Here is a 16069-nt window from a genome sequence, read left to right on the forward strand (position 1 = left end):
GAAATGCAATTAGAATTTTCTTTAATCCCAACTACCTACTTAAGGTGGATCATATTACATCCCATGTGCAGTTGCTTACTTACTGTCGAAGAAAGTACAATCAGATGGATAGCATTGTAAGTATTAAGTTAACTGATAAAATATGGATCAAAATAAAATATTTAAACACGAAAAATATTTTTTTTTTAATCTGACCATTTTAATCGGTTAAGCGGTTAGTTATTCGTTAAAAACAGTTAACTGGGTAGTATTTTTCCCTCAATTAATTGGATACCCTATTAACTCAAGCTTAATAGCTAGACAATTTTCTTTTGATGTTTAACCATAACTACCTAATTTTTATTACACCTATATATTATATTTTCAGTAGAACGATAAAGTGGCTAATACGAATACCTAAACGTTTCTTGTTTATATAATCATCTTCTACATAAAGGTTATTTTGACGGTTAAATATTTATTATGTATTGATAATTATTGTTTAATATTTAAAACATATCTTAAACATAATTTAATTTATTCTGAGATCATATTGATATCAAAAGGAGAATATGGCATTGGAAAAATTTGCTGTTGAAACTACGAACAATTTTGAAAAGCAAAAATTTTACCTACTAAAGCGATAAAAATGCATTCAGTAAGATATCTTGTTTTCCCCAATTTAAGAACGATAAAGACAAAAAAAAGGTAGATGATATACGTATTTGAAATGTAGTGCTGGATGCGGATGTTGAGTTGCTCGTGGATGGCCAAACAAATTAACGTTTCTATTATCAGTATACTAAAGTTTCGAGACAATCCTCATTTTCCCTGCACCGGACTCTTCAATGTGTTGCTCATATAGGCCGCAGAAAAAATGAAAAACTAGAAAAACTCGTCGTAATTCGTTAGCTGAAAGAACAGAGAAGACAAAACACAGCTTACTTTAGATATACAAACTAAATCAGCCTTAACACTAAACATAAACCTTACGTATTGTATATACTTACATGTAAATTGAAAGTAAAAAAAAACACCGTGACACAGTTTACCGTGAGCTTTATTGTCGGAAAGAGTTGACAGTATACTATACGGTCTTCAATTTTATTAGATTCTCAGCTGATTTTGGCAAAATTCATGAATTCAAGAATGTAAACCTAACCTGACCAAACCTAATAAATAATCCAGTATATCGGCTATTTTCAAAATTTGATTATTGCTGGCTTCTTGTAAAGGGTAAGTACACAAGAACCGTGTTTTATTTAGACATGAATTGTATGTCAGTACTATACGACCCGAAGAGGTTGTACGGTCTTTAATATACGGCCATATATTTCCTATATAACATTTCACGGTGAAGTATGATACGGCAAACTGCATAAGCACAAGTTTCTGGACACGATTGCATCTATACCGAGTCGTAGAGAAAGCTGTCGGATGGCTAAATCATCTGAGTCATATTTCTCAAGAGGTACAAAAATAGAGATCATAATCGTACTTATTGATTATTAATTATATGTAATAGCTTATAAATGTCTATCGTTCATTTTTAGGTCCTATATCAACATATTTTTATTATTTAAATAGTTTTTTTTATTCAACGATTAATTCACAAGATTTAAGAATGTACCTAACATTCTAATAATTATTGAACATGCATACTTTTAAAAACACTTCTAAGAGAGTACATTATAACAAAAAAAAAAAATCTTTTTGAAAAAAATAAGACAACGCGCAGGAATCGAACCTCCATCTCTCGGATTTCGTGCCCACGCACATATACCACTATGCTAAAGGTTCTAAACTTAATAACGAGAAATTTTAACTAATGACCCTTACAGTACTCTCTGAAGCGCTTTCTAAATTGAGCTACTATTGGCTATAGGCTTTTGTATTTTAAATCAAATTAGGTATTACTTTAATTACTAAGTCACTGATCACTCCAAGGTATTTTAGTGTTGTAGCTTCCGTGAACTTGCTAATAATTTTTAATTAATCACTTTTATTATTCAACGAATAATTCACACAATTTGAGAATGTAACATTCTAATTATTGAACATAAATAATTTTTGAAAACATTTCTGAGAAAATATATTATAACCAATAGAAGAAAATCTCTTTTGAAAAAAGTAAGACGCCCCATAGGAATCGAACCTGCAACTCTCGGGTTTTGCGCCCACGCACATATACAGCTATGCTAAGGGCGCCATACTTAATTGCAACAAATTTTAACTAATGGGTCTTAATACTCTCTGAAACACTTTTCAAATTGAGCTACTATTGGCGATCGGCTTTTGTATTTTAAATCAAAGTAGGTATTACTTTAATTACTAACCGACGTCACGGATTACTCCAAGATATTTTAGTGTTGTAGCTTTTTGAACTTGCTAATAATTTTTATTTACTTGATTACTTTTTTTGATGATTCAACGAATAATTCACACGATTTAAGAATATATAAAGTTCTTATTATTGAACATACATATTTTTTATGTTATAAAATACATTATAACCAATAGAAAAAATCTATTGTGGTTATATTAATGTATTTTTTCATACATGTTTTCAAAATTATGTTTGTTCAATATTTTTATTATTTTTTGATTATTTAAGTGAGAGTGCATGACCATGCGCGTATTCTATTGTAATAACGTTTTGTTGTATCCAAACTCATCATATTGATTTACGTAGAAAAAGTTACACAGAGCGTGTTTCCAAAAATATTAATTAACAGCATCACAAGCTTTCACTTTTAGGACTCAGGTATACCGGAAAAATGTTCACCAACATATTACATAAATGAATCTGATAGGTCCTACATTGAAAACATGTACGATAAACCAAACTAAACGGAAAGTTTTCGGTTTTCTGGTGTTATATTATTGATAATAATTCTATTTCCGAACAATATAATTATTTACGATAGTCAATATAGTCGTAAATACTATACGATTCAACGCCTCCTGTTTAACCTATTATATTCTAATTGGGTCAATAATCTGAAATGGGTAGGCTTACATAATATATTGACAAAGATAGCGATGTGTTGATATGATAATGTATCCTAGCTATATCTACATATATCCATAATTTTCCTATCTTTGTGTGATATTTGGGTAAACAACACAAATAGATTTTTGACAAGAATCCGTTTTAAATACCATTTGATAGCATCTTTATTATCAATTATTTCACTGTCAGCCAATTTTTACTAGGTTAATACTTGTAGGCCAGCTATTTTTGGAATAAAATAAATCCTTTAAAAATATAAAATAGGAACATAATGAAAAATATTTCTGAAAACTTACCAAATCAACATGTTTGTCGAGTTTTTTGTATTATATAATATATTTTTCACTCTAAAAATAAATGATAAATATTGTTTAGAAAATATACACAGACAGTTTATTCAGAAGTTGTGGTGCTTACAATAACGTACGAGTTAACAAGTCCATGGCCATCATTAACTGCAATTTAACCTGTTGTAATATTAATGAAACGAAAACTGTTAAAAATCAATGTGAAACATTATAAGTATATAAGTAAAATAACATAGTCTCATATTGTGTATAGATTGATATAATAATAACATATTGTTTCATCCATTGAAAAATAAAAAAAAATATAACAGAAATAGCATTTCATGTACGTATGTGTTTATGTTAGTTTCATTTATGTATGTAAATGTGCATCTGACAAGGAATTTAATTGGGATATTTATATATTTAATAATTATTTGTTAACTTCAAGTTATTCAAGTATTATTGCTATTGTAGCAAGACAAATAGTAGACATGGAATTAATACCGAGTTAAATTGCGGGTTTATATTAAACTTTCTACAACACATGCTTATGCAGCGTTAAGATTTGTTGAGTACACTGTTATATGCATCGTAGAACTTCTTTGTGAAAGCTTACAACGACTTGTGAGCTTTTATGGAAAATGAATTTAAAAATTATCATTGCATTCTTTTGCGAGAAAAGTTATTTCAATATCAAAAGTTATATTGCTTCTGAAAGTGCATTTGAAAAGTTTTATATTCGCATTTATATTATAATAAGGTTATTCACAATTTCTCTTCAAGACGAATACTGTACGACAATAAGATCTCGTCGATAACAGGAAGTCGCTGTAGTCGTATATTGAAGACTTTCTTAGTGACGTACCTGTCATGGTAGCAACGTATGTTTAAATAATGTATTGGCTCTCTTTTTATATGCAACTCCTTTTCTTTTTCGCAATTAACCAAAAGTTTATTACTAATAATTATAACATCACTCCTGATCGTTTTGACATATTTTTATTATAAAAAGCATCAAACTACGTAAATTGGTAGTTTCGTACACCATGAAAGCGTAAAATGAAAGGATACATTTTGGGGCGTTCCTCATTTGAAAACGGTAGTGCGATTAACTGCACCGGATGGGCTTGCTAGTTCAAAATTTAAACACGTGGACAAGAAGTTCTTGTACGACAATAGTATGCAATGCCAAAGAGGTTATCTTGACAGGAAATTTCATGTTTGGATACAAACACGTTTTGTGATTTTGATATAGTTTCAAAATATAAACCCCTCTAGGATATAGTGGTGAGAATTTTGTACACTAGGCGTAACATAAATAATAATATGTAGGTGCCTAGTTTTTTTTTCATTTGTTTAAGAATAGTTTTTAATAAAATTGTAAAAAAGGGGCTACGAATTATTTTATAGACAGAACATTTATGTCACAATGAATTATTGAGAGTACCGTGAACAGGGTGAAGTTTGTAAAATTTACATCGAATTGATAACAAAATGTTAAATATAGTAATAATTGATGCTGACAGGTCGTGTGATAAATGAGACATATTATTGAATTGTGATGTTTTATATTTTGAATATTTTTATAAAGCCTTTATGAAGAGTCAAAATTGAATTTGACCTTTGTAATAATGAATCAATAGTTTGTTAAGAGAAAGAGTATTAAGGCTATACCGTAGCTGAGGCATGGTTTAAAAAGTTCGTATCGCGTGACGCGTACCGAACGGAACATAATTTGTCATAACAATTCAACATGCGTCCATTTAGCGTTATGTTTATTGGTATATTAGTAATAATACTAATATTATTCTTTGACATATTTTTTTTTCGAGTACATGCATAACGTTATTTAGTCATCTTTACACAATATAAGAATATATTCTTACGACGCCATCACAAACAAATCGACGTACTCCCACCTAGAATGCCGCTCGGTGATTGGCGACTAATGCGGAATTTCGTCCCATCTATTGTTGAAAATTATTTGCCGTTTCACTTCTCTTAATGATTAGTCAATGCGTTGCGATATATAAAATATAATTAATTCGTATTCACACTGAATGTTCAGAGAAAAGCAATAGGTATACGAAAGAGTCAAGAAAGAAAAATATAGAAGAACTCAAAATTATTAGCAATAATAAAATTATAAGTTAAAAAACCATAACGGTGCGTGTCCTAAAAAAATGTGATAAGTTTTGAATAAAAATCGTTAATAATAAATAAAAATACCTTCCCAAAAACGTTTATTAATTTTAAACCTTACCTAATTCATAAAATACGTCAACCACACAATATGCACTACCATTAAATATCAAATTTTTAGATATTTTCGGAAACTTGATTTAAAATTCAAAATTTTAATTGCATGTAGTGAAATTTACAAATTATAAATTCAATACACCAATAACATGCCATGGAGAAAAACAGAAGAAATAAGTAGGTAGTAATTATTATCAAGTGAAATATATCACTATCACAATTATCCGGCTCCCACCCAATCGGTATTGCCAATGGCAAGTTATTTCTGCACCTTGGAGCATAAACAACTGATGCTCGCGATTTCTAATATAGTCATCAAGAACACACATAACAATACTATGAATGTGTCTATTTTATACACAAGGCGGCTACCGGCGGCTATCGACGGTGTTTTATCATATTTATGTATTGAGGTATTATAATTGTTATAATAAGTTAGTCGCCTAAACTGCCAAAACTGTCTATCTCGCTTTAAAAGTTAACGCAGCCAAGAGAAGGGCTGTTAAAACATAACACTTTTTAACAGTTTAGACCAGGGGTAGTAAACCTTTTTATACCAACCGCCCGATTTTGTATCTCTGATAGTAGTAAAATTTTCTAACCGCCCACCAGTTCCACAGTAATGGTGATTTATAAAGTAAGGAAGTAGCTTAAGTTTATAAAATTTATAAAGCATATACTAACAATTACTTACCAAATACTTTATGTCAGACTTTCGCTAAGTTTGACAGAATAAATCTTTATAAACAACTTACTGTGGTTAAATCTATATTTTTATTTATACTTTGCATTAAATATTTGGATGACTGGCATTTTTATTATTTTGCCATAGGTTTCCAAACCCCAACCGCCCACCATGAAAGCTGAAACTCCCACGAGTGGGCGGTAGGGACCAGGTTGACTACCCTTGGTTTAGACGGTTAACTTATTGGAACAATTAACCGCCTCAATACATAAATATGATAAACTACCGTCGATAGACGTCTCGTGTCTAGAATAAGCCAAAAAAAATCGTAAAGATCTCATTTATACCGTATATAATATGTAAGAATATATTATATAGATAACCAAACTGACTATTTATAAAAATCTGTTAAGTACCTAATTAAATTATATTTTACACAGAGTTATCATTATGATTATTGATATTTATATCTAATGATTTTTCTTTTATTTGCAGTTTTCCGCATGTTATCCGTTTCCGGAAAAGTGGGGACAGAGCTACGCCAGGCTGATGGTCCTTCTACGATTTTTACTATACTACGCGCTCCCATTGGCCGTTATTGGTATTTTCTACGCACTAATGGCGCGGCATCTTGTCCTCAGCGCCAGAAACGTCCCTGGTGAATTGACCCATAGAGGAGCCCACAGACAAGTAAGTGCAATGCAACACTTTTACTTTAAGATAATTAATATACAGTGTATCATTGTTGAGCAGTTGTTAAAACCTTGAATTGAAAAATTGAAATATAACTGAACATACATAATTTTGAAAACACTTATATTATAACCAATAGAAAAAATCTTTTTTGAAAAAAATAAGCAGAATCTGCATCTCTCAATAATTAGAATGATGTATTCTTAAATCTTGTGAATTATTCGTTGAATGAAAAATTAGCTAATGAAATATAACTGACAAAAACTGTTTTTTTTTTTTTTTTAATTTTATTTATTAAGGAAAACAAACAGTTACATATTGATTACAGAAATTTAAAATCTCTATATATATAAAAATCTCGTGTCACAATGTTTTTATGAATTTTTATATGTATGGTATGAGAATAGGTCAACAAGTATATTTCATACCGCTAGGTGATTAGGGATCTCTATCCAGAAAATAATTTCTTTAATTTTTTTGACATTTTTTTTTGTATTTTTTTATTATTTGGCATTAAAAATACTTATAACCCCAAATTTTCACTCTCCTACTTCTACTCTCCCATTTTTTAATCGCGATTTTATTATTTTTGTATGAACAAATTTAACCGTCGTTCGTTTCAAACAGAACGAAATTATTTATGTTGTTGAATGACAGATGGCGCTACGTCCAAGAAGAATTCAAGAGAAGCGTGTACGATTTATTTTAATTTATCTATTTTTGTGTGTGTGTATTACTAGTGCACAATGCCAGCAAGACGCAAGGGGGGCCATTTGGGCCGTCGAACGAATAAAGCAACAAAAATGCAAAATAGTAGAGCAGAAAGAACAGACGAACAAATCCATCAAGATAACAAAAACGTGCGTGTGAGCATGTCGCAATTGAGCGCATGTCAATCACAAGAGGCACAAGCTGAACGAAATCAACAACGACATTTGGAACGGAGCCAAGCGCGCCGGTTCGTAGTTAACACACGCAGAGCAAATGACTGATAACGCCAACAAGTACATCGAGCATTTACATCCGCTTCGTTCCTTCGTCACGCATTCGAGTACGAGCCAGATATTGAATATTCCGCTCATCCAAAAGTGCTGATTGGTGCTATGGACAAAGAATGTCCCCATTGTCATGCGCTCAAATTCAAACATGAGTCAGCCGGGATGTATTGCGCATCAGAAAAAGTGCAACTACCAGAAATTGAGACACCACCAGAACCATTGAACGGCTTGCTCATCGGCACGGTTCCAGATTCAGACCTGTTCCTGAAGTCCATTCGCACATTCAATTCATGCTTCCAAATGAATTCGTTCGGAGCAACAGAAATATTTCACAATACTGCGGCAAATGGTCAATAATTCCATTCTACGTTCAAAATCAAAGGCCAAGTATACCACAAAGTAGGCTCATTGCTGCCAATGCCAAACGAACCACATAATTTTTTACAAATCTACTTCATGGGCGGTGAGGACATCAATCGTGTGGATGTAGGTACGTTGCGGCTACAATAACCTCAATTATTCGTCTAATGCCAGGCGCATCGTCGGCAAACTGGACGCCCTATTGAATGAGCACAATGAATTATTGAAATTCTTCAAAGCACACATGCACGAATTGCAAAGTGACAATCACGCTATTGTCATCAATCCTGATAAAACACCAGCTGGAGAGCATGTGCGTCGATTCAATGAGCCTGTTGTTGACGACATTGCTAGAATCATGGTTGGCGACCACACATCGACGCGAGAAATCGTGATTCGAAGAAGAAACAATAATCTGGAGTTCATCGCTGACACACACCGTTCATACGACGCTCTCCAATATCCGCTAATTTTCTGGAAGGGACAAGACGGTTATTGCATAAACATTAAGCAACAAGATCCTATCACAGGTAATTCATTCATTATGAACATCATTACTCATTTTGAATTGAGAAAATGAATGGTTGATGTTTTTTTGTTTTTATCGGCGGTCATCGTCTACAGCGCTCCATTCCTCTTTCTGTCATAAATCCCATCCCCACACACTTACGATACATTCGTTATTTTTTATTTAACAACCAAAATATTCACTAGAAATAATTTATATGGCAGAACAACGTTTGCCGGGTCAGCTAGTATAATAATAAAAAGTTATTGCAACCAGCAAAGTCAACTCAGTCAAGTCAAATAAACATATTGTGTACATGTTTGTACAGTTTTGTAGGTCTATAACTAGCTGAAATTGACTTTAATAACAGGTAGTAAGAAGCTTTCATGTAAATTGTACGTAAGACATTTCACCGTGGAAGAGTTCGCCGTGACCTTTCTATCGGAAAAGAGTTGAATATTATAAACATTGTCAGTTAGCAAAATCTACCGAAATCACCAGAACAACAATGAGATCACCTCACGTTGTACCGCACTGCATCGACACCTGCATGACTCAATGAACTTTTTTTTTACCATTTTCTACATGCCTACATATTTCCGACTCTGTGTTTTTTTGTTTTTAGCGGTTGGCACTATGTATTTTCTATATGCATGTTGACTATTATCTATGGTCTGCAGGTTGGATTCTGTTCAAAATATTATCTATGGATGTAATATTATAAGTAATTTTAACGTACTCACACGTAGAAACGGTTAAAATATTTAAAATTAGCATGAATAATAATTCAAAATACTAATACATTAGAGTTAGCATTCTCCATCATTAAATTTACAGAGATGGTGATCGTTCAAAATATTCTGCAAAATGACGAAACCATAATATATAAAATTTGACGCCGCAGCAGTACGCGACGTGTATTTCAATATAATCACAACTTTTGGCGAAAGTTTATTTCTTTAATAGCTTTTAAAATAGTATTTACTTTGTGATATGTAAATTTGAGACATTATCAGATGAATATGATTTTTTTTTGCTCAGTAATTTTACTCGTTAAAACTTGATAAACAATAATAATATCTTCCATAATCTCTCATAACAACAGCACTCAACTAAGTTAATATTAAAATGATATTTTCCCATCGTTTGGAAAACTCCCAAGGCATAAATAATAATAATTAAACTATATTTATTTTATGATATTGTAGAACCTTTTATAAAAAAATAATGTATACACAGTAAATATTTATTTTGTGAATATAAATAGCAATTATCTAAGTGATATGTCGTGTATGAATATAATTATTTTAATAAAAGTTTGTGGTTAGATAGATTTTCATATGTTATTAATCGTATTTGGTTTTGTTTGTTATTTTATACTAATTATATGAAAAATATACCTCAAACTTAAAAATGAGATATTTGAAAGACTCACGCAACCAAGCGGTTGCGTGACTCCTTAGTACAGTGTTTCCCAATCTATGTTATGCGTACCTTTGGGAATAAGAGAAATATTTAAAAATGTTGACGGTTGACCTTTTTTTTTTTTTTTTGGAAATTCGGATTCATGTACTGTACTATTATTATTAAAGTAACTGTAATATTTTTTCTACGTATTATGTACACTAGTAAGTGGCTTCGCTTTTCAGTAGACATTTTAACGGAATTATTCGGATGATGAGGGGGGAGGTGTTTGTAAAGAATACCAGGCACTAACCTTTTATGCTGGTAGTCAGGTTGTCACTCCTAGTCCCACTATCACTCTCGCGAGTTACTACTTACTGAGTCACCAGGTGCGCGGCACTTGAGTCAAAAATGTTTTAGGTTATGGGTATTTATAAGTACATGGTTGATGAATGAGTGACCGTTAATCATTGGCCTGGCAAGGATCATGATATCGGGTGGGTAGGATTTTTATATTCTATCAAGGCCACCATAATTGGCCTAACCAGTAAAAAGGTAAGCATAGTGTACAAGAAATGGTTTAAAATACATTATATTCCGTATATTATCATTGACATGAACATATTTCATAAATTTGAATCTGAAAAGAAATCTTTTCATTGACAAATAATCATACAATTTAAAAGTGGAAAAAAACTTAAGAAACCGATGAATAAGGAGGCAGACAAGAGTATATTTATATAGGTTGAGCAGATGAAATAGTAATCGCGTGGACATGTCTCTTAATGAGTGCATAATCACTAGACAAAAATGCAGTTATACAGTGCGACTCAAGGAGCAGTACAAGACCACAAAGACGATCTAAAACCTGCTAGATAGAAGAATTCATAAAGTTTGGCAAACGTACATAGCAGAAAAAAAACAAATGACAAAGAAGTGTGTGATGAGCTAGGAGTGGCTTTCATCCAAAAGTGATGATAGTGAATAGGTACCTATATACAAAGGCGAGAAGAACTAACAGTAAAGCCTGATCTAAATGGATTTTTTTATTTGATGACTCGTAGAACGTCAGATGTGGGAACTATGGAAAACTATAAGTTATATAAGTTTTTAAGTTAAAATAACTGTTGGTAGATAAAATAAACCAGTAAGTTGTTTTTAGCAATCAAAGAATGTATTTAATTTCAGGAAACGTATTTTATAATTACTTGTTTTATTAGATCCGAAATTTTCTAATAAAAACACGCAATAATCGTAAAAGATCTGTTGAGATAGCTTCCGCTTTGTAAGGGTATCGTTTTAAGCTCTGCTATGTGCGGCAATTGTTTATTGATTAAACCGGCATTTCCATTTTGTAATAATTATAAATAATATATTACAAGCCAGATCGTATAACAGATTATTGTCACTATTTCATTAGATAATATACATGTTATCCATTATTAAGATTGCGAAAAATTATTATTGGCTGCGCTTTTGTGGACTGTAATAGTATGTAGGATGTGTATGTTGGTGAAGGACAGCGGAAGCAGGGTACGCCCAGGCACTAATATTCGATATTAAACTAGTCCGGACTGCTGGCTCTTGGGGCACTTTTCTGACTCCCGGGTACTGCACGCACACACACTTTTTGCTAGTTTTTATGTATAGAACTCTCACATTTACATGAATCAACCGGAAATTTGTGGTGGGCTTAAGGCAATACAGTTGAACCGCCACGTTTGAATCACTCTGTATGAAGTTCGTAATGGGACTCGCAAATTGAATTACCGCGTTTACGACGGCCAAACTGTAACGAGTCATGACTCGCATATTGTCTTGATGTAACTAAGACTTTATCAATCATAGTCGACTGATGTTTCCGTAATTGAGTTGAACCTGGACGGTGACAATAATTTGGAATGGAGGTAGAAGGAAAATATTGGGATGAGGGCGACCTTAATTGGCACAACCAATTTCGACTTTCATTTAATTTGTCTGAGGTGTTAATTAAAAATGAGTGAGTTAAATATCTATAAAGGGATTGCAGATGACAGAAAAAGTATCAAAACTGGTATCAGAATTGGAAGACAAATATTGATACTTGTAAGTACCAGTATGAAATAATCATTGAAAATGAGAGATTTTTCCGAAAGTTCTGGGAAATTTTACTTGTAACCAGTTATGTTGAAAATAACCATTATTATGTTTCGACGAAGTTTTAAATGATAACTGAAGATGGGGTACTAAGTTTTTTTTTAATTAATCTATTATGAGCCACGATCTTGCATTTTTATTGATTAAATTACCAGTGTCATTTGGCATTTCAGATTCAAACCTATGCTTTGAGATTTAATTTATAGATATTATGTTGAACGCACATAATTTGAAAACATCTCATTAATATAATATATACCCACTAGAAAAAATCCACTTTAGAAAAAAAATACGATACCCGACGGGACTTGACCCCGTAACCGCTGGATTCAATATATTATAGAATGTTAAATTGTCAAATCTTGTGAATTATCAGTAAATAAATCATAATACATATATAATAATACATTATATATATATATATATATATATATTATATTATATTATATTATATATGTATAATAAATCACATGTTTTTCGCATCATGGCAAATCGAATGAGAGATGCTCTCCAAATTTATATTGGAAGGATCCTAGCAGAAACTTGAAACCCTGGTTGCGAATGTCGTGTATTATGGTGTGTAGAATTATTAGTTTGACTTTACTTATTACACAATAAATCGTAATTATTTAGTTAAACAATCACGTAAAATCGCAGTTAAAAGTACGTAAGTAAACAAATCACGACGTCAATATATTATCGCCATTTTCTTTTCATTTACCAGCAATGGTGTTAATTGAGAATTAATTTCATTATCTCGCCATATAAAATTGTTAAAGTATATTTAAGTAATACTTAAATTTATTATACTAGTAATTAGCATGTTACAAATAGGCAATACTATGCATGACACTGTTTATGGGTTGATTTTTTCAATAATTGGTGAAAAATCAACAACGGCTTATTTTTCTGTGAACTTTACACACACGTACAAGTTGTTTGAAATTAGTTTGAAACGGAAGGCTTTAGTTGTTAAAACTTTATTCGCACCTCGAGAAAGTTGTAAACTCATGTCTCAATTCATTACGAGTCAGGCGTTTTTGCGGGAAAATAAACTGGATAGTTTTTTAAAGTAAATAATTTTCTTTTGCCGAACAAACATTGGTTTGAAGATATACATAATATGTAATATACTAAATGTTATTTTAATTTTTCAAGAGTTCTGATAGCATTCGAAAAAAATACAATTCAGTTTTAATCGAGAAAGGAACAATATTAAAATAGCCTACTCTGTGGTGTCTGATGAGAAGCTCATCAAGAATATGAATAAGATACAAAACGGAGCAAACAATACTAGAAATAATGTGGGAATACTTGGATGATAATTAATACAATTTAAATTAAAGACACATTCATTACAATGGCCATGGCATTATTGGGAAGAGCTTGGGCATCTGTGGCATGAATTTGACGGAATAGAAAAATATTGAATTCTTACATTATTTAAATATTTTTTAATTGAAATGTTTCGAATGAATAAAACTAGAAAATATAATTAATATTTAGCATTATTATTTTTTATATAAAAAAGAGATCCTGACGGGGCAGATAATATCTTTAATACATTAATAGCTACTGACGCGATTTAATCTGCAAAGACCGGATTTTTAGTCTATAAAACCTCAGGTTTCCTCACTTTTGCACTGTGGTTGGAAACATTTTTATTTTACCACGTTTTTCCTAGCTCGTATTCTTGTTTGTCCGGTGGTTGTTTATCCAGTACAAATCTTGCAATCGATTTTTAACTAATTTCCTGACCAACTAGACATTTGAAACTTTTAGAATATATCAGAACACGATGTCAATGCATTCTTTTAATACTTTAAACCATCTGTAAGTAGAATTGAATTCATTTTCAGTTAATTATGTTTTGTATAAAAAGTTATTTCGGAAGAAATCAGCAATACAATCCACTATTATTGGTTGCTGAGGGGGTGGTCGTAGCAACTAAATTATTAATATTACTATGGAAATCAAAATGACATTTCAGTATTCTATATTTGTTTATTTGTTTGTGGCAAAATAGCAAAAAAATGATTTGTTGACAATTGCCTTATTTGTCCTAAATTGTTACTACCTACATAGTTTATAATATGTTTCAGCAGAAAATTTAAAAACGTGGTGTATAAAAAGTTCTTTTTATCTTGTAATTATTTTAGTATAACATCCTTGAAGTTAAAGGCACTTTTTTCATTTTATCAGTTTTTTCTGCCTCTTAGCATATTTTTATGGCTATGGGTATTTTATGAAGAAGTCAAAGAAAAAAATACATAGTAATATGAATTAGCAGCAAAAAATGCGAACCAGATTTTGCAATGCCAGAATCATAAATCCCAGAATGCCGGAATCTCGTTTGATTTGATCATTTTTTGCTGTTGTATCGTCGTCGTTATAATACTAATTTTGTTGGCCCAACAGTGAATCTATCTTATGTGGGATACGTTGATTATGCTGGAACTTTTCAAAAACTTAGTTGATAGCATTCAAGAGGCAAATAAAAAGCTGTGTCATAATTCGTCGCGAGTCAGCTTGGAAATCAAATCGAGAACAATCAACGTTTTGTGCAATAGTAACATTTTTTTTAAATTTATTTATTTATTAAGGAAACAGACAGTTACATATTAATTACAAAAATTTTAAATATAATAATGAAAAGTTATTGCAACCAGCACAGTTTCCATGTATACATTATAATATAGTTAAGCATAACAAGATAGAGAGTAATAATAACATAAATATAAAGTAATTACATGAGAAAAATGAGGAAGAATAATGAATAATTACATTATATACAAAAAAAAGTAATATAAAATATATATATATAAGTATTTATATATATATATATATATATATATATATATATATATATATATATATATCTATCTATACAAATTTTGGAGATAGCGCGTTTAAATGAAACAGGTGAATTATTAAAAGGATCAACGGTGGATAAATACATATTATAATTAAAACAAGAGCGCCGAATAAAAGAGTTTTGTGCATAATTAGAACCGCTATGACTGATATGGTACAAAGTTTGGTTTCGCGTAAATATTGATGGACAATGGAAACCAACCATTTCGAGTAGGTTTGGCGAGTCAACAAAACCAATAATAATTTTAAAAAGAAAATATTGATCAGATATAGAACGTCGATTTTCCAAAGAGTGTATCATAAAAGTTGCAGTGGTCGAAATAGAATTAGATAAATCATAACTGTACGCTTTAAAATTGACGTGCTTACGAAATCGCTTTTGTACCATAATAAGGATTAGGGATCAAAGGGTGATTTTTACCATAATAGTAATGTCTGGAGCAACATACATATCTATGCGAAATGTCTAAGAAAATGTGCGGTATATCACTTTGAGAATAAAGAGAAGATGTCCCCTTGTCATAATATTATAGAAAGCGAATACGCTATACGAACCTGACTCGGGCACGAGGTACGGATATCTCAAGAGAGTTTTAACCTAGTTTCCCTGTTATTTAATCCAATATGATTCCGGCTTCCTGGAAGACAGCTAAATACCATAAACAGGGTGTATACGTCTGAGCTGATATTATGATGGTGTGAAATGGGAATACCCAAGAAAAGCTTACAAGAGAAATTCTTGAATGCGCCGCATGGTGTCCATACGCTCCAATTGAGGAAAAGGCAGACCACGAAGATTTTTTCATTATTATAATCACATCACAATAGAAACATAATAATAATTATTTATTAGCATTTTTATCATATGTA

The 16069-nt window shown here is 31.4% G+C and overlaps 1 protein-coding gene across 1 annotated transcript in view; it reads left to right on the forward strand.

The window, feature by feature from the left end:
• Positions 1 to 16069, forward strand: part of LOC147068558 (neuropeptide CCHamide-1 receptor-like) — a 146544-nt gene that overhangs the window by 106160 nt on the left and 24315 nt on the right. The window contains exon 4 of the mRNA XM_085952999.1: positions 6722 to 6916. Within this exon, the coding sequence (XP_085809125.1) occupies positions 6722 to 6916 (195 nt within the window). The remainder of the gene's footprint in view (positions 1 to 6721; positions 6917 to 16069) is intronic.

This window comes from Rhyacophila brunnea, unplaced genomic scaffold (genome assembly GCF_057557595.1).
Source record: "Rhyacophila brunnea isolate RB1 unplaced genomic scaffold, BYU_Rbru_1.0 scaffold_3, whole genome shotgun sequence".
NCBI lineage: Eukaryota > Metazoa > Arthropoda > Insecta > Trichoptera > Rhyacophilidae > Rhyacophila > Rhyacophila brunnea.